The 18,419-nt window shown below is 44.8% G+C and overlaps 1 protein-coding gene across 4 annotated transcripts in view; it reads left to right on the top strand.

Annotated features, from left to right (window-relative positions):
• Positions 1–18,419, top strand: part of FARP2 (FERM, ARH/RhoGEF and pleckstrin domain protein 2) — a 108,887-nt gene that overhangs the window by 450 nt on the left and 90,018 nt on the right. For all 4 annotated transcript variants that reach the window (XM_046643757.1, XM_046643756.1, XM_046643755.1 and 1 more), the window contains exon 2: positions 14,938–15,169. In XM_046643757.1, coding sequence (XP_046499713.1) covers positions 14,966–15,169 — 204 coding nt within the window. In that variant the 5' untranslated portion in view covers positions 14,938–14,965. The remainder of the gene's footprint in view (positions 1–14,937; positions 15,170–18,419) is intronic.

The following is an 18,419-nucleotide window of genomic DNA, read 5'->3' as shown; positions in this document are numbered from 1 at the left end:
GGAGGCCCGGGGTGAGCCGGGGAGGGTCCCGCTGGAGGCCCGGGGTGTGCCGGGGAGGGTCCCGCTGGAGGCCCGGGGTGTGCCGTGGAGGGTCGCGCTTGGAGGCCTGGGAGGGTCCCGCTCGGAGGCCCGGGGTGGGCCGGGGAGGGTACCGCTGGAAGCCCGGTGTGGTCCCGGGAGGGTCCCTCGTTGAGGCCTGGGAGGGTCCCAGGTGGAGGGGCGGGCTGCGAGGGTCCAGCTCGGAGGCCCGGGATGAGCCGGGGAGGGCCCAGGGTGAAGGCCGACAGGTGGACCTGGGAAGGTCGGGGCGTGGAGGCCGGTGGGATGCCCTGTGGGGTGTCCGGCGTGGCGACCCGCGCAGAGCCACGGGTGGAAGCTCGCACTGGCGTGTAATCACGCCCTTCTTGGCCTTTCCTTAAATTGTATCTTAAAGGTGCGAACCTGGTGTTCGGTGTTCATGTTTTTACTACACTAAGATCTTGAAATGCTCCTAAGGCCGTGGGGAGCGTCCTAAAGGAAAACCATGAGAACTGGGACGAGAATATGGCCCAGTGCATCACACAAGCACCTTTTCCATTTTTGCTGGCGACAGCAGCCTCTCATGGCCTTTCATATGCTAGTCAGCAATGGCTGTGAAAACAAGGCTTGTTGAAGAGAATAATGTCAATACATAGTGTAAAGATAGGATGGAAAGATGTAAATCCCAGGGCTAAATCTTTAAAGGGTGGTTTTTCTCTCTGCCTTTATTTATTTCCATCAGGTAGCTTTGGCTGGACCACCGTGGAAATGTTTGATAACCATGGGGTGGCACTGGGTTAGAGTGTTGGTTGTGTGTAGACTGAATTACAACAAACAACACAGATTTTCTCCCTGCCAGAGAGTTGGAAGAATATGTTCGAGGTAGACCGATGTGGAACAATCTTTACTTGTAGGCCAAATATAATTTTAATTTTCTGTATCTGTGAGTTCCTGTACCCCAGAAGTCACAGTTCTGTGTGAAGAGTTGTGAAGCGCTTCCTGCCTGTTTTTTTTTGTTTGTTTGGTCCTCAAAATCTGCAAAGAAGCCGTGGCCAGGTTGCACAGCCCCATTTTAAAGTAGAGAAAGTGGAGTGACTGGTTTAGGATGGTGCCCTGGCCGTGCCTCTCTGCTGCACGTGCTTTATTGCAGATTCTCACTGTGCAGTTCGCACTGAGCCGTTTCGACTGGATGCTGATGTGCAGTTTCCTGAACTGCCAGAGTTTGCTGGCTCGTTTGCACACGTGAACATCCTTTCCCAGTGGACTTCCAGGTTCTGTCTGTACCAATTCTTTTTCAAAGAGGAAGTTTATCTGATGTGTTCATATAACTCTGCTTCAGGTTCCTTATCAATAAAATGGGGTTAAAATTTACCTACCTCACAGGCTTGTTGTGAATACTGTCAGTTGAAAGCTGTTAGCAAGATGCCTGGCACACCGTAAGTGCTTAAATAAATGTTATCCATTATATTATCAGGTAGAAGAGTAATCCGAGTGGACAGTAGAGAGAAAACTAGGCAGTATTTAAGCAGAGTTGTCCTGCTTGCAGGGAAGGATTTGAACTCGATTAACCAAGCGAAGATTGATGCATGGATGATTCCATGCAAGCCCTTTTAATTCCATATGGCTCCAGGACTTCTGTTCCATTCCTTCTTTCCAAACACTCCTGCTTCTGGTTACATCCACACCTCCTGTGTACTCAGACAGCAACAGATTTTTCTAAGTGCTGCTTACCCTTTCAGGTTTGTTCCTGTTTTTCCTTCACCCACTGTCTCATCAGCTTGCCAGCTCCCCTTTTCGTTCAGTGGGTCGTGAGCTTCCTGCACACAGCATAGTGTTAGGTGTACAGGAAAACCCCACCATACAGTTGGGTGTTGAGCCAAGGTCACGCTGGTGGTATTCTCTGAGATCTGGATGTGTAGAGCATCTTTGGACTGTAGCATATTTTTTGACTCTAGGTTTTACCTTAGCAACAGGGAGTCAAAAAAGGTGAAGATTCCACAAAACATAGCATGATAAAGCCGAGTGTTTGGTGGGTTTCTGGGGATCGGTAACTTGGGTGGTGATTCTGTAGACTGGTCTAATCCTTTTGGAGAGCAGCTAGCAGTATGTGATAAAGACTTTGATTTTGGAATCCCAGTTTTGAAAACAAACTCTGCTGTGTAACCCCTGTGTATCAGTATGAAAGAGTACTCCACAGCCAGGAAACATGCCTGGCAATCTCATTCTTGTCCTTGCCTCCTAACAAAATTTGTATCATTTTGATCCATGGAAGTATGTTCAAAAACATGCCTTAACGAAAAAGCAAAACAGTGTTACACAGCAATTATACTGTTATAAAAATATGTGGTAACGTGGACAAGGATCAAGGGAAGTTAGAGTGCTATAAGTAGTTTCATTTTAAAATCGTGGGATTGTTTTCTCCCTAAACTGGTGTTTTGCTTTATAGCCATTTTAAAATTCAAAAAGATATTATAATGTTGTAGGATGCAATGGTGAATCTCCCTTCATCCCGTCTCTCCCCAGCTTGTCCTTCTTATTGCTATTGGCATGAGATTACATCAGACCTCTTAGGTTGGCCCCGGAGATCCCTCACAGCCCAGCCTTGCAGGCATCCTCCAGGTCCCAGCCACACTCAGCCTTTCACTCTTGCCCAGCAGTCCCCAGTCTGTGCACACACTGCTCTTTGCCCAGCTGGTCTTCTTTCCACTGCAAGGCCCAGCATTGACTTCATGCCTGGGAAGCTTCTCTGGGTCACGCTGGCAGTGCCCTCTTCCTCGGCGTTGCCTCATTCCTTCTGCTCTCTGTGACTGCACTTGGGAGGTGGTGCTGGCCTCTTATCTAGTTGTCTCCCCTTCTAGATCTTTATGTGCCCTGTGCTTTGCATGTGGGGTCTCTTAAACCAAAGAGAATACAGCACAGCCTGAAATCAGGGTGGGGTTGAGGCCACCTGCAGAGCTGAGTGACTGCCAGCAAGTCACTAACTTTCTGAGCCTGAGTTCATTGATCTATATTATGGGAACTGTGAGGATTAAATGAGATGATGTGGGTGAGGATATGGTGTGGCCTCCCAGCTGCGGTCATCACTTGGGACACAGTGGCCATTGCGCTGTGCCCAGGACCTTCTTTAGGCCTGACACAGATGCTCACTTCTTATTGAGGCCTTCCCCCTCCCTCTCCACCCACCAGAGGCCTGTCTGCTGTCCTCACTTCACTCTCTCCATGGCCCTCACCACCATTTAACATACTGTCGTCTTTGTCTTATCCCACTATAATGGGAGAGATTCTCTCTGATAAACTCTCAGATCCTTAAGTACTTAGACTTACTTGATGGAGAAGAAGTGCAAATAAATGTTTGAATGAATTAATCAAATTTCATCTGGGACAAGGGCAGATGCCAAGTTTTGTGGGACCTGAAGCTTATACAATTTGGGAGAAGGGGCCTCTTTAAAAAATAACACAGTGTTACAAATAAAGATTAATTTGGAAAGTGAATATTTATTTAGAATGAGAAAAGTAAATAAGTTACATATTTGAAAAGGCTGACCACTAAATCTGGAAAAATAGCATATTTGTTAGTTAATTACCTGATACACCTTTGTAAGACTTTTTCTTTGGCTGTGTACTGTTTAATTGCCTCTTTGCATGACAGAGAATACTGTAGAAAGAATTCAGTGATTCCTTAGCATAGTTGATCATAAATTTTTGTTATTGGTAGGATGCGTCAAACATGATTTCACGTATAGATATCTTTGCTGTTTCTAGTACAGGTACAGGTGTGTGTCTCAGAAAAGCAGGCATTCTGATAAATTCTATTTTGCACGATTCTATTCAAAAAAGTAAAAAGATCTGTGATACATTTATAATTATACTGCTACATTATCAATTATTTTTCTCTCAGGAGAGAACTACAGTTTTGACTACTGAGAAATGAACTCTTCGCTTACATTTTAACGTGTCTGATGATAGTTTTCTCACAAATGAGCATCTGGCTCCCATATTTGAAATTTGTTGCTTTCGCACGGCCCACACACTTCCGGCCAGGCACCATTGAATCCGCCCCCAGTGCGGCAGGGCCCCTGGCGCTGCACATTTGTCTGGTAAACTCCTGGCAGACAGGCGCAGTGAGTGATGGCAGAAGCCATACCTGCATTGAGGTGGCTAGTAATAACTTAAGTGTGCACAGAAGTAGCTGCAGACAACATAAATGTATCCCATAACCCAGACCAAATGTGTTTCCAACTCGCTGTGCCCTTAACTGGATCCCAAAAATGCCAAGAGCCCCTCGTAAGCTACCTGACATAAAGGGAAAGAGGGATGGAGGCATAGAGTGGAAAGAGGCAGCCGTCTTAATTGATTGCAATTGGAGTATTTTTTGTAAATTGTACAAAAGGCTGTGACCATAGGCACACTTTGCTTAGGGCCTTTCCTGGGACCTTAGAAGGGGCCAGTGCAAGTGAGGGGCCCAGAAACTGGCAGCAGAATAGATTTATAGTCACACTGCTTTTGCGTGGGGCAGTTTCTGGCCCTTGGCTTGATGCCAGATAACAGTAGAGGCACGTGGGGTGAGGGTGCTCAGTGCATCTTCCAGCAGCTAGTGGGAATGTGTTTGGGAAGGAGGAAGCAACACTGGGTAGTTTTGCAAATTGTTTAAATCACTAACTCTTACCTCTTTTGTCTCCTTCATGATTAAAATCCCAGTCGCTTTGGTAGTTAGTAAGATGAATGTTGAGGGAACAAGTCTCCATATCTGAACAGGAAATCAACTCCAGAGTGTTTAAGAATATTAATTTTATTTTAACTGAACTATTTTACAAAGAAGAACAAGCACAACTCCTAGAGGAGACACAGAGGTTATTCCTGCTTTCTCTTGGGAGGTGAGCAATGGCATGCTGTAGGTGACCCCCACCAGTTAAGCCTTCTAAAGCAGGTAGTACTTATGCAGTAGTCTGCAGAAAAGCCATCAGGTTTCAAAAGTAATGTGTGCTCATCACTGTAGACAATTTGAGAAATGCAGAACATTGGAAATAAGGAAGTAAAAATTGCCCCTCTTCCCTCTCCCAGAGATAACCACTGAGAACATGTTTTCAAATGCATGGATGTCAAGTTCTGGTTTGGGGAAGATGGAGTAAGTGCACTGCACCCCATGTCTCGCACTGACCATGGCTGGGAAGCCTGCACGGCTGCATGGAGCATCTATTTGAGGACTCTGACAAGTAAATGGTGACAGGCAGATTGGAGACAAAGGCTAGAATTTGAAGTACACTTCTACCAGCAGTGAGTTTCCTGGTTTTCCTCCAGCAGTCCCAGCCTGGTCTCAGGGTATCCAAAACCCAGGGCTGAGCCCCAGCTGCAACCAGGGAGAAGCCTTCCAGTTTGGGCTCCAGGAGAGAGAGTGGGGGAAAGCCACCATTTTCTCTCCTCTCTCTCCCTGTCCTGCAGCTGGTTCTGTGGCAGCAGGAGCCTGCAGACACCTAAAAATCTGAGGAAGTAGCGGGGAGCCACTGTTGCTTCTTTCTCTGCAGCTGGGTCCCAGGCAAGGGGGTGCAGCCACAGGATGTGCACCAAAGAGCAGGATAACTAAAGCCCCAGGTTTCTGGCTGGAGGACTGAGAAGGGGAGCCCCAAGCCACTGGAAAGTCCACCAGGGAGATTATGGAACGGGAGGAGCTCAGGAAAGTGACCCCTGAAGTTGCTTATGAACTTATGGGCTCAATGCCGAGCTGTGCACACATGGATCTGACCTTGAATGGCTTACCAGAGACTTTGGGGACTTAGCTAAGGGGTAGACCACTGCCTGGAAACCAGGATGGCCGCTTGGTGATGGTATACAGGGAGGAAAGAGCCTCTGAAGATGGAGGTGACGCTGAGACCATAAGCCACAGATGGCGAGTCGGGATTTACAGACTGAAGCCAGCCAGGCCGGTGCTGCTAAAGCAAAAGTACCAACATTCTCCACAGAATTTAAACAAGACCCAGAGTCGCATAACAGCACAATATTAAAAATGTCCAGGATACAATCCAAAATTACCCAGCGTGCACAGAACCAGGAAAATACCACCTCTCAAGAGAAAAGACAGGCTAAAGCCAAGATGATGCAGATGTTGGAATTATCTGACAAAGACTTTAGGATTGGCAGAATTTTGGCCCCCATGACCTTCACCCCTGGTGTTACTTCTGGGGATATGTTACGCGTTACATGACAAAAGCACTTTGCAGATGTAAATAAGAGTACTGATCAGCTGATCTTAAAATAGTGAGGTTATCCTGGATTATCCAGATGGGCCTCTCTGCTTACATGAGCCCTTAAAAGTAGAGATCTTTCTCCAGCCGACAGCAGAAGGGGAAGGCAGAGATTGGAAGCATAAGAAGGCCAGCACACTGGCTCTGAAGATGTAGGGAGCCACAGGCCAAGGAGTGCAGGTAGCCCCTAGAAGCTAAAAATGACCAACAGCTGATTGCCTGCAAGGACTGGGGGCCTCACTTCTGTACCCAAACAGAACTGAATGAGTCTGGATGTGTGTTCTCCTGCAGAGCATCTGGATAAGACCCCAGGCCAGTTGACACCTTGACTTAGACCTTGTGAGACCCTAGGCAGAGAGCTCTGCTAGTCTACACTGCACCCAGACTTCCAACCCACAGAAACTGAGATAATAAAAGCCTGTTATTTGACGCTGCTAAGTTTGTGGTAAATTGTTAAGGCTGCAATAAAAAACTAACACACACTTTAAAGCAGCTTTTATTAAAATATTACGAGAAGTAAGAGTACTCTTGAAATAAGTGGAAAGATAAAGTCTTGCCAAAAAAAATAGAAGATATAAAGAAATAAGTGGTAATTTTAGAACTGAAAAATATAATAACTGAAGGAAGTGACAAGGGAAAGAGTGAATTTATAATGCATGGATGTACAATTTTTTAACTCATTTTTTTTGTTTTTTAATCTTGAAGAATTTGCATTATGGTATATTGGACCAGCAGTCAGGACACTGGGTGCTAGTCTCACCTCTCCACAAATTGGATCTGTGGTCTCAACAAGCAGCTTCATTCCCTGGTTGTGATATCCCGTGGAGACTAAGGGACTGGGCCAGCATTTCATAGTGTGGGAGCCTCACACACTCCCTCTCTCTCAGCTATGAACTGTTCCAAGGGTTCCTTGGATCTTTATGTACATCAAAAATTGTTGCTGGAACTGTTTTTTTTTTTTAACTTATGGAAAATTCCAAATACAAAAGTAGAGAAAACAGTATATCAAACCCAGCTTCAGTAATCAACATATGGGCAGTGGTTTGGGTTTGGTCTGTAGTCCCCTCCGCTGAGCCCCACCTCCCTGGATTCTTTTAATCCTAGACATCATTCTATTTTATCCATAAATACTTTAGTGTGTATGTCTAAGAGATAGGGGCATTTTTCCCCTTTGCATACATACGATATTAAAACACCTAGAAAATTAACAGTACTTCTTAATATTATCCGATATTCAGTTAGTGTTCAGATTTCCCCAATTTTTCCATAAATATTTGATTCAGGATTCAAATAAGGTCCACACATAGCATTTGGCAGAGAACATCTTTTAATTGTTTCTGTTTCCCCTTGCTTTCTTTTATAGCCATGTATTGAAGAAATTAGGATATGCCGCATTCTGGTTTTACTTGTAGTCTTTTTAATCTTTAGGATATATATCACGAGTGATGTAGAAAGAAGTCACTGAGTTTTAAAGTCACTTGAAGTAGCTCTCTTTGTAGTTTAGCCTCTGTACTAATGTACAGTTAGGATCATTTGTTTCATTGTGCTTGAGTCTTTAGGGCTTTTTTAAAACACTGATTTAATTTTGCTTTTAATCATGTAAAAACATTTACAAGGTTCCCACGTCAACATGACTAAACACGTATATTAGAAGCACAGTTTCCAGCACTGTCTTTTCAAAGCCCCCCCATAGTTAACTATTTTCATTAGTTTTTAGTTTATCCTTCTATTGCCGTTGTTTGAATATAAGCAAACGAATATGTGTACATTCCTCCTCTTTTAACAAAAGTAAGTGTTCTATGCACCTGCTTTTGCAGCCTGCTTCTATTCACTTTCACACCAAAGGAGCATATGGAGATCTTCCTGCTTTTGTTTGTGAAGATTTTAATGTTAAATTGGGCAGCTTCATACCAAAAACAAACAAAATGTGTTGAGAATCAGTCAGTTATCCAGATTCATTTCAGCTCTTAAAACTTTTTTTTTTTTTTTTTTGGTAAGGAAGATTGGCCCTGAGCAAATTTCTGTTGCCAATCTTCCTCCTTTTGCTTGAGGAAGATTGTCACTAACATCTGTGCCAATCTTCCTCTGTTTTTTTGTGCATGGGATGCTCCCACAGCATGGCTTGAGGAGCAGTGCGTAGGTCCACTCCCAGGATCTGAACCTGCGAACCCTGGGTCGCCAAAGTGGAGTGTGTAACTGGGCCCACCCCAGCTCTTAAAACTTTATTTTTCAGTGAATAGAATTTCGTTTAACATAAAGTCAGAGCACCTGATGGTAGAAGGCCTAAAATATTGACATCTGTTTGGTGTTCAGCAATTCTTTAAAAAACCTAGGGAGTAAAAGTAGAACTGTAAGGTTTGCTAATATTGGTTATGTCCAAAGTCATCTCTTTGGACCAATAATCTGTGTTTATATTGCAGTGCTGAATTTGTCTATGAGTGGTCTTCCTTTTCTTGCAGACATTTAGCCGCTATTTCATATGAGGAGGTAGGAAGGAAAGGATAACATGATTTTATGAGGTTTCTTTAATTTTGGGCTACTAAATACTATAAATTAGTTGGAATCAAGAACACATCTCTGGGGCGGGCCCGGTGGCACAGTGGTTAAGTGCATGCGTTTCGCTTCCATGGCCCAGGGTTTCCCAGTCAATCCTGGGTGCGGTCATGGCACCGCTTGTCAAGCCATGCTGTGGTAGGCGTCCCACGTATAAAGCAGAGGAAGATGGGCATGGATGTTAGCTCAGGGCCAGTCTTCCTCAGCAAAAAGAGGAGGATTGGCAACAGATGTTAGCTCAGGGCTAATCTTCCTCAAAAAAAAACACATCTCTTTTCATTTTCACATTGAGCTGTCTTATCACAGAGTCACAGATTCTTAGAGTTGAAAAGGACCTGATTAGCTCCTCCCTCCCTCTTCATTTTCCAGAATAACAGCCAGGGCTGGGAGTGCTGAAGTGACCAGCTTATTCATGGCAGAATGGGAATTAGACCCCAAGGGTGCTGCCTCCAGATCTCCGCCCCTGGCTGCTCCTGCGTGCTTCCTCGTGTCCCACTAGTGCCTGCCTGTTCACTTGGCCTTTTATCACAGCTTGGTAGACACTTTCTGTTTTCGTGAGCTGCCCTTGCAGCAGCAGAGGCTCTTGAGGTTGCTGCTGCCCTTCCTGGTGTTTGCAGCACAGCGTTGCCTGGAGTTCAGGTTCTCCTCGGGCCGTAGGCTTCGCACAGGCGACGTAGCATCCCAGAGCGCCGTGGAGCCGCGCGTACAGGCGAGTTCTGCAGTGCCCTTCTCCCCAGGCTGTGGGACCAAAGTGGACTCTGTGACGCTCTGGCCGTGTTGGCTTCCAGGGGCCAGCGGAGCTGTATCCTGGGGAGGAGGTGTGTGTGCATAGCCGTCCATGTTCACGCAGGTGCGGGTGCCCCTGCCAGCCCTCCATCTGGCCAGCTGTTTCTCATTAGCTCTTTGAGTTCTTGCTGTACAAGTTTTAATATTTTTTCCCCAATTCCTTACATTGACTGAATTATTCAGTTGCTTAAAAATACTTAGTTGCTAAGAAAATATCAGTCATGCTTATTAGAAGGGGAATTAAAAAGGATCCTCTCTTGCTACCCTGTAGTAAAGAGGCAGTGCAGCCTGTGGTGGAGGAGCTGGGTGAGAATTCCATTTGAATATTATCAGCGATGCCAGTTCATTCCTAACACTGCCGTGGATTTCAGGCATATTAGACAAGTGCAGTGAAATGAGAAGTGCCATAGTCTGCTTCCTTAGTGTAGAAAGATGTTTTTGATCCTCCTGAAAGAGGCAACCAAAACTGTTTCAAGGAAAGTGGATTTTCTTTTTAGCACAATGGAAATTTTAGCCAGTTCCCTTTACAGGGGCCAGTGGACTGTGCTTTTCCTGGGGAGCCACGTGCTGATTTTCCAGCAGATGGGGGGAGGTGGCCAACTCCAGGCTGGGCTCGAATCCTGGCTCTGTCACTTCTGAGTTATGTGTTCCACGGCAGACTTTTCTTTTTTTTTTTTTAATAGACTTTATTTTTTAGAGCGGTTTTAAGTCACAGCAAACTTGAGTGGAAGATACAGAGATTTCCCATGTGCCCCCTGCGCCCCCACATGCACAGCCTCGCCGTGCTATCATCATCCCCCCAGAGTAGTACATTTGTTACAGACCATTGACACGTCATCACCCAAAGCCTTGGCAGACTTTTGAGCCAAATTTTTCCAACTTTAAGATGGAAATGACATATCACAAGGTGGTTTTTTTAATTTTTCTTAAATGAGAATATATGCATAGAAGGCAAGTTTAAAGTAGGTAGCACTAAATGTCAGTAGTAGAAATTGTCTCCAGCCACCAGAAATAATTTCAGGAATGAAGATTCAAAGCATTTCATTCACATGGAAGGAAGATGGGAAAATAAACTGGAGTCCCCATAAGTCCCTGGTTCTTTACGCCGCCTCTTCCCTCTGGGCTTCTGAAAAGGTTCTCTGGCAGCACAGAGAAGTGGGCAGGGGCTAACATCTGACCTTGGGCTGCCAGGACTACACAGCACTTGGTGCGTCAAGGGCTGTTAGTGGTCTTGCTCTTCCTAGTCTGGCTTCCATTTTGTTGCCTTTTTAGTATTTATAAGCACACAAAGCAAAACAAAGTAATTTCTGTTAGGTTATAATTTGTGTAAAATAGATTCAGTGCGTGCATTTTTCCTTTCATTTTTTTCCCACTGTCATGCTGAATTAAGTGATCAGGCTGTAGCTCGTTTCTACAGTAAGTGTCCAGTTATGCTGTTGTTCTAAAATAGATGGAGAGACTTTGAGATTAAGGTTAACTAACATTCACGGCATTGGGGTTACATACCAATTTTCTATTAAGCGTCTTACTTTCTAAGCTTTCTTAATCTTAAAGCCAAGAGATTATTACATAGGTAGCATATGCCACATTACTATTGTGTGATAGCAGACGGATTTTTGGGGGAATATCAGCAGGGTACCCCTTGGGATCATTTCCTCTTAAGTGAATTTGTCTCCCTTAGATGACCTGGAACAAGAACATCTTGTGGCCCTGAGTCTCAGCTTAAGCTGTATTGATGTCTTACTTTGAACTAGAGGAAAATAACTAGGTTGTAAGTTTGCTACTCAGAAAGTGTACAAACCTGCAAAGGTTTCCTCTTGTGAGCTGTTTTAGTATTCCTTGAACCAAGAAAAGTGTTTCTCATTTGTCTTAATACGTCTTTCATTCCTAAGAGAGATGAAGCAATGATAAATTATAAGTGTGCTGTCTTAGGGGCCAGCCCCATGGCATAGTGGTTAAGTTCGCATGCTCCACTTTGGTGGCTGGGGTTTGCCAGTTCGGATCCCAGCATAGACGTACACACTGCTCATCAAACCATGCTGTGGCAGGTGTCCTGTGTATAAAATAGAGGAAGATGGGCACAGGTGTTAGCTTAGGGCAAATCTTCCTCAAAAAAAAAGTGTGCTGTTTTAAATGTATTTTTATTACAAAACACAGATATAGAAAAACTGCATGAGGGGCCAGCCCTGTGGCCTAGTGGTTAAGTTTGGCATGCTCTGCTTCAGTGGCTTGGGTTTGTTTCCCGGGGGCAGACCTATACTACTCATTGGCGGCCATGCTGTGGCAGCGATCCACATACAAAGTAGAGGAACATTGGCACAGATGTTAGCTCAGGGTGAATCTTCCTCAGCAAAAAAAAAAAAAAAAAAGGAAAAGAAAAACTGCATGAATCAAATCTATGGCTTAATGAATTATAGAGTGAACACTGTCCCTATCAAGCTCTAGAACTGTGCTGGACACACCAGAGACCTCTTCCCTGTACCCCATCCCAGGGATAGACCCCCGTCTCACCAAGAGGGACCACTACCCTGACTTTTCTAGTAGTAGCCTCCTTGCATGTTGTTCTTATGGTCTTCTCACCCAAATATGTCCCTCTGGATGCTATAGGTTAGTCTTGCCCATTTTTTTTTTTAGAAGTATGTGTTTAGGTATGGCTTTTTATAATGAGTATAAGAGAAAGAACTGGAAGAAATTTTTGCATCTAAAATTAAGAAAAAGTAAAAGAGAATTACACAGTGGAATAAATAAGAGAACTGACTTCTAAAAATGTTTTCTGGTTGTATATATGTTTTCAGAATTGTAGCTTTACTTAAAAGGGGAAGGATTGCTTTGATTCCCCAAATAAAACATCCCATAGCTTGTTTTAGAAGAACCTACTTGAGGTCTGGCCCAGTGGTGCAGCGGTTAAGTGCTCATGTTCCGCTTCAGCGGGCCGGGGTTCGCCAGTTCGGATCCCGGGTGCGGACATGGCACGGCTTGGCACACCACACTGTGGTAGGCGTCCCACATATAAAGTAGAGGAAGATGGGCACAGATGTTAGCTCAGGGCCAGTCTTCCTCAGCGAAAAGAGGAGGACTGGCAGCAGTTAGCTCAGGGCTAATCTTCCTCAAAAAGAAAAAAACCTACTCTTGGTGGTTCAGCATTGAGTAAGTGTCGTGACTGACCAAGAACTTACTTTCACCTCTTTTCACACTGATGACACTTACAAGGGAGCCTTCTTCATTCACAGCCTCTTACTTTTGCATTAACTACTCAAGCTTGTAAAATTGAAATGAAAGAGCTCATGTTTAAGGTTCCCAGAACCTCGTGTATCTCACGTTTGACATCAGTGGCATGAAGACAGTGCTTTTCTGCAGTGTGGTTCTGTTTGTGACCATAGTCCGTGTCTTTTGTGACTGTCGTCTGTACAGTGTGGGGTAAGGAGGCAGTTCATGTTCTCCCATGCCGGGGACGTTAAGTAAATACTTAGCCAACATTCACCCTAAGAATGTAGTTCCTGCCCACAGGGAGCATACAACTTAGGAATTCTGAAGAAGACAGGTGTGGCTCAGGTCATGAACGTGCCTGTCCACGAAGGGAGACCATCCTTCATTTGTGAAGGAAGTGGGACGGGAGACATATTTGGCAAAATGACACTCAGTCTGATCATTTTACTCACTTTTCCTGGGGGTTTTAGCGTTCTTATTTTCCGCTTGCTTGTTTGATGAGTCAGACATGCGTGAGAATTCTCGCCCGGGTGGCTGGAAGGTTGTCTGCTGGGTGGGGTAAGGGTGCAGGAGCAGTTGCTCAGCAGCGGGTCACAGAGAAGGTTTTTGAACTTAATTCAACAGATAAAAAGTTCAAGAGTTGGTTCGCTTGATAACAAAATGAGCATGAAAAGGAGGAGGGGGCCAGGGGCCTCAGAGCAGTTAGTTGTCAGGGGAACGGCCTAGGGACTCAGTGAGACTGAGCCTCAAACATTGTACCACAAATTAGTAGTGACTTTTTGAAGATGATTAAGTGAAATAAAATAATTTTTGCAGCAGCTACATTCTTTCTGGATTAAATCTCTGACATTTGTTTTTGCCATGCTATGTGACGTATTTTTCTTCAAATTGACTTTCAAACATAAATATATATTTAAGAAGGAAATTTGCCGTAAATAGAAAATAACTATATTAATAAATACAACTAAAAGCACCCTAGTATTATTAGATTCTAGCTGATACTTAGCCTGTTCTTTCTTTGTTAAAAACAAGGAAGTGAGGGGCTGGCCCCGTGGCCTAGTGGTTAAGTTCGCGCACTCCGCTGTAAGCGGCCCAGTGTTTCGTTGGTTCGAATCCTGGGCGCGGACATGGCACCGCTCATCAAACCACACTGAGGCAGCGTCCCACATGCCACAACTAGAAGGACCCACAGTGAAGAATATATACAAGTATGTACTGGGGAGCTTTGGGGAGAAAAAGGAAAAAAATAAAATCTTTAAAAAAAAAAACAAAAAACAAGGAAGTGATTAGCCCTATTCAACTTGATAGCTTAAAACCAGAGACCTCTCCCTTGGCAGGACTGAAAAGGCCACAAGGGCCCCTCGCTGCTGTCATCAGTTAAGTGGGCGGTGGGTGGTGATGATAACAAGGTTATTGGAGGACCCGGTAAGGCAGGGGCTGGGAAGGGCCTGACCCGTGCGCACGCCTCCTGACACGAGACGCGTGGTCCTCATGACATTCGCCCGGGCTGTTGTCGCTGCTGTGTCTGAAATTACCTCCCGAACCACTGGTGGTGCCCACTGCAGCCTGCTGGGTGAAACTCAGAAAGAGGAAGGCGTGCAAGCAGGCCTGGCTGTCTTCACCTACTGTTACTGACATTTTCCCCACCCGGTCAGCGGAGAGGAGAGGCCTGCCGCGCTGCCTGACACGTTGGCACTGTGCTGTGGTACCGTTTACCTTTGCCAAAACATGCCGCCCGGCACTTGCAGCATGTGGTCAGCACAGTGCGTATGTGGGCTGGTGGAGGGAGGATGTGCGGGGGGACTCGAGGCAGCCTGGGAAAGATGCGGGCGCTGCTGACCTCTCTTGCCCTCTCCCAGGTGAGTTGTGATGATGTGGCTCCTTTTGAGGTTTTGTGGGTTGAGTGAGTTAAAACACTGCCTGGCTCACAGAAGCACCCAGAAAATATTGTTATTGGGGGTGGTGCTTGTTATGATTTTATCCTCCACCCATCCACATAGGAGTAGAAGATAATCTTTTTCTAACTATTTTGATGTAATTTAAGACTCATAGATGTTGCAGAAATAGTGTACCTGATTTTTATGTTAAATATTGAAATAACTGGTGATAATTCTTTGGGGTCTTTTTGTTTTAGCGTGTTCTTCACTCCTAGCTGGTGAAGAATGGGGGAGATAGAAGGAACATACAGAATCCTGCAAACTCCAGGGACACGCTTGGGCACCCAGATCCCTGCAGGAGTTAGCACCCTCGAGCCTGGGCAGTCTCTCTCGGCAGGAACGGGACAGACATCGGCCAGAATGCAAGAGAAGCACCTGCACGTCAGAGTGAAGCTGCTGGACAACACTGTGGAAATATTTGACATTGAGGTAAGAAGCATGATTTTTGGAGGCATATTTCCTTATATTTTCTAAAATTCAAGTATTTTGTACCAAATTCCATTTTGCTGGTTAGACTTTGCCTGTTTATCAATTTGACCAAGAGTGGCTTTGGTGACACACAATAAAATCCTTGGAAGCAGTGAATCTGAGTTTCTCCTTCTACTTTGAACAGTGGTATTCTTCTGAGTTTCCTTTAAAATCCAGGCATAATTGGTCTTTCCATTCTTCACTTTTGAGAGGCTGGCTGAGTGCTGTGGAGCACAAACTGGAACCAGATTGCCTCTGCCCAGATCTCCCTGGGTTAGCCACTGGCTGCCTGGGTGAGGGGTGTCACTTAGCCTCACTATGTGTCAGCTTCCTCGTCTGAAATGTGGGGGTGATCATAGTCCCCCTCTTCTCAGAGTAGCTGGGATGAAGACTGAGAACTCATTATGCAAAGAGCCTGGCATGAGGAGGTATTGCACAGTGTGAGTAACATAGAACTTGTTTTTCTAGGTCAGCAATAAAATTTTTATTTTCAAAATTCTCTAATAATAAGAGCTGGCCTGGTGGTGTAGTGGTTAAGTTTACACGCTCTGCTTTGGTGGCCCAGGGTTCTCGGGTTCTGATCCCGGGTGCAGACCTACACCACTCATCAAGCCATGCTGTGGTGGCATCCCACATGCAAAATAGAGGAAGATTGGCACAGATGTTAGCTCAGGGCCAGTCTTCCTCACCAAAAGAATTTTTTTTTAAGAAACATTAAAAATTCCCTAATAATAGATTGCACTGATAATGTTGGCAAAAACAATTGAGTATAGCAAATATATATGTATTTAAGTTCATATATATGTATGTATATATATTTAAGTATATATATACATACATATTTAACTTTTTTTAGACCCATGCAGTATGTTAGAAAACATTTTTTCTGATTTTCTAAATGGCGTTAGAATGAATGTTCTTTTTAAAAATTATTTATTTTCATATGTAATGCATAAATATATTCTGTTTTTTCTAATACTTTCATATTGGTTTAAAGTAATATCTTTAGAAGCTTTTCCTTCTAAGTATCACAAAAGCCTCCTGCTGAAGTGTAAGTTCATTCAATCCTGTCCTTACTTTTGTGACATAAGAGCTACAATGCACGAATTCCAAGCCTAGCCCTCGAGAGACCAAGAGACTGCACAGCTTCAACTCTTGAGAGCGTTTCCATCAACCTTCCAGCAAGGCCAAGCTAGCTCTGATGTCACAAAAGTAAGGATGAGAGAATGAACTTAAACTTTAACAGGAGGCTTATTTGTGCTTAGGGATTTCTGTGAAGAACTCAAGATGCTACTTAGAAAATAAAAAGGTTGTTGAGCTGTGGGCCAGGCCGTGAAGAGGCGTGAGTGAAGCAAACCCCCTTCAGGCTCTGGTGGTGCCTAATTGTAGAATGCATTGCATGAGAAAGAGGAGGTGAGCACAGCAGGGGCGGGGGAAGGAGGAGACGAGGGAGGAGCCAGCAGGAGGCCTGGTAGGAGCACCTTCCGCCTGTCCTCTTGCTTGGAGCCCAGGACTTCCAGCCTCTCTTGCTTGAGTGTTTGATGGCAAGTATCTAGTGCCTGGATTCCTAGTGTCTGAACTCAGGGGGCCCCAAATGCTTCTTTTAAGGTCTTATTTCAGGAAGAAATCAAATATCATTTCATCTGGGCATTGGTAATTGAAACTGGTAGGACCTGTCTGTCCAACTTGCCAACTCACTCCTCTGTTGCAAGAGGCAGCCTTCAGAGGGAAGGCGGTCTGAAACAGGCAGCCTTGGAACCCTGGAGAGCTGGTGGTCAGCTGTTGGTTCTCTTCCCTTGACGCATTTCCCGTCTTACCATGGCACTCTCTGATGAATCACCTGCAAGGAGCAGGTTAAAGGTCTGGGCATTTAGCTGGGTCCCAAATCTCTTCCAGACAAATGTTTGGAAGAATATCCATGTGGCCATCCTATGATAAACACGTTTGCTATGGTCTAGGCCTAAAACAGTTTCAAAATTTCTAAAAGAAAGAAAAGAAGGAAGGAAGAAAGAAAAGAATTACCCTATTTATAATTTACTTTTAGAGATCTTTTTTTGTCCTGCTTAATGGACTTTATCAACTAAAACTAGGACCAAAAAAGAAAAAAGCATACATTTCTTGTTGAGTCATAAATAAGATGTAATCCTTCTCTGAGAAACTCACTTTTACTGAGTGTCTGGGTCGTTTTATACTTAAGAAAATCAGAGATAGCATTTTGTAAAGGTTTCAAAATATTTAGAGCTTGTCGAAGTTTTATTAAGTTGAGTTGTTGTTTTTATTAATCAAATCTAACCATCATGTTTGGTATTTTAATATACCTGGCAGAGTTACCAGAAATTAAAGAATCCAATTGCTTTTGCACGTCCTGAGTTGGGTAGGGCACTTTTTTTTTTTTTGAGGAAGATTAGCCCTGCGCTAAAATCTGCTGCCAGTCCTCCTCTTTTTTTTGCTGAGAAAGACTGGCCCTGAGTGAACATCCGTGACCATCTTCCTTTACTTTATATGTGGGACGCCTACCACAGCATGGCTTGCCGAGTAGTGCCATGTTCGCACCCAGGATCCGAACCGGCGAACCCCGGGCCACCGAAGTGGAATGTTTGCACTTAACCACTGCACCACCAGGCCGGCCCCTAGGCTACTTTTTAAGTTGTGTTACTCACTGATGCATACCTTTTCGGAAGAGTTAAAATTCAATACTTTTTTTGTAAGTTAGTAACTTAAAACAACAAATATTTAATATTAACTGCATGTCTGAGTGTTGGCTTGGAGGCTCTTCTGGTCTGGGCTGGCTCGCAGGGGCTGGTGGTCTAGGATGGCCTTACTTGCGTGTCCGGGGCCCCAACTTGAGCCTCTGTCCATGCAGAATCTCACTCTCTAGCGAGCTATCTTGGCCTTGTTCAAATGTTGCTGGAAACCTTCTCAGGAGTGGAAGCTGTGCGATGTCTTGAGGTTTAGGCTTGAAATTCATGCACTGCAGCTTCCTCCAGGTCTTACTGATCAAAACAAGCTACCAGGCCAACCCAGATTCAAGGGGTGGAGAAGTAGAGCTACCTTGATGGGGCAGGGCCAAGGAATTTGTGGCCATTTTCTGCAGTCGACCACAATAGCTGTTGCCGGTGGATCAGGAATGCAGTCTCTGGGAAGAAGACTGTGTCTGGGAAGCTCTAGTGTCTGGTGCCCCTGGGCTGGGCTGGTGTGCCTGATGACACGC

The sequence above is a fragment of the Equus quagga genome, chromosome 17, assembly GCF_021613505.1.
Source record: "Equus quagga isolate Etosha38 chromosome 17, UCLA_HA_Equagga_1.0, whole genome shotgun sequence".
In the NCBI taxonomy this organism is placed as follows: Eukaryota; Metazoa; Chordata; class Mammalia; order Perissodactyla; family Equidae; genus Equus; species Equus quagga.
Note: the sequence above shows the minus strand (reverse complement) of the source record. Positions and strands in the feature narration are given on the sequence as shown.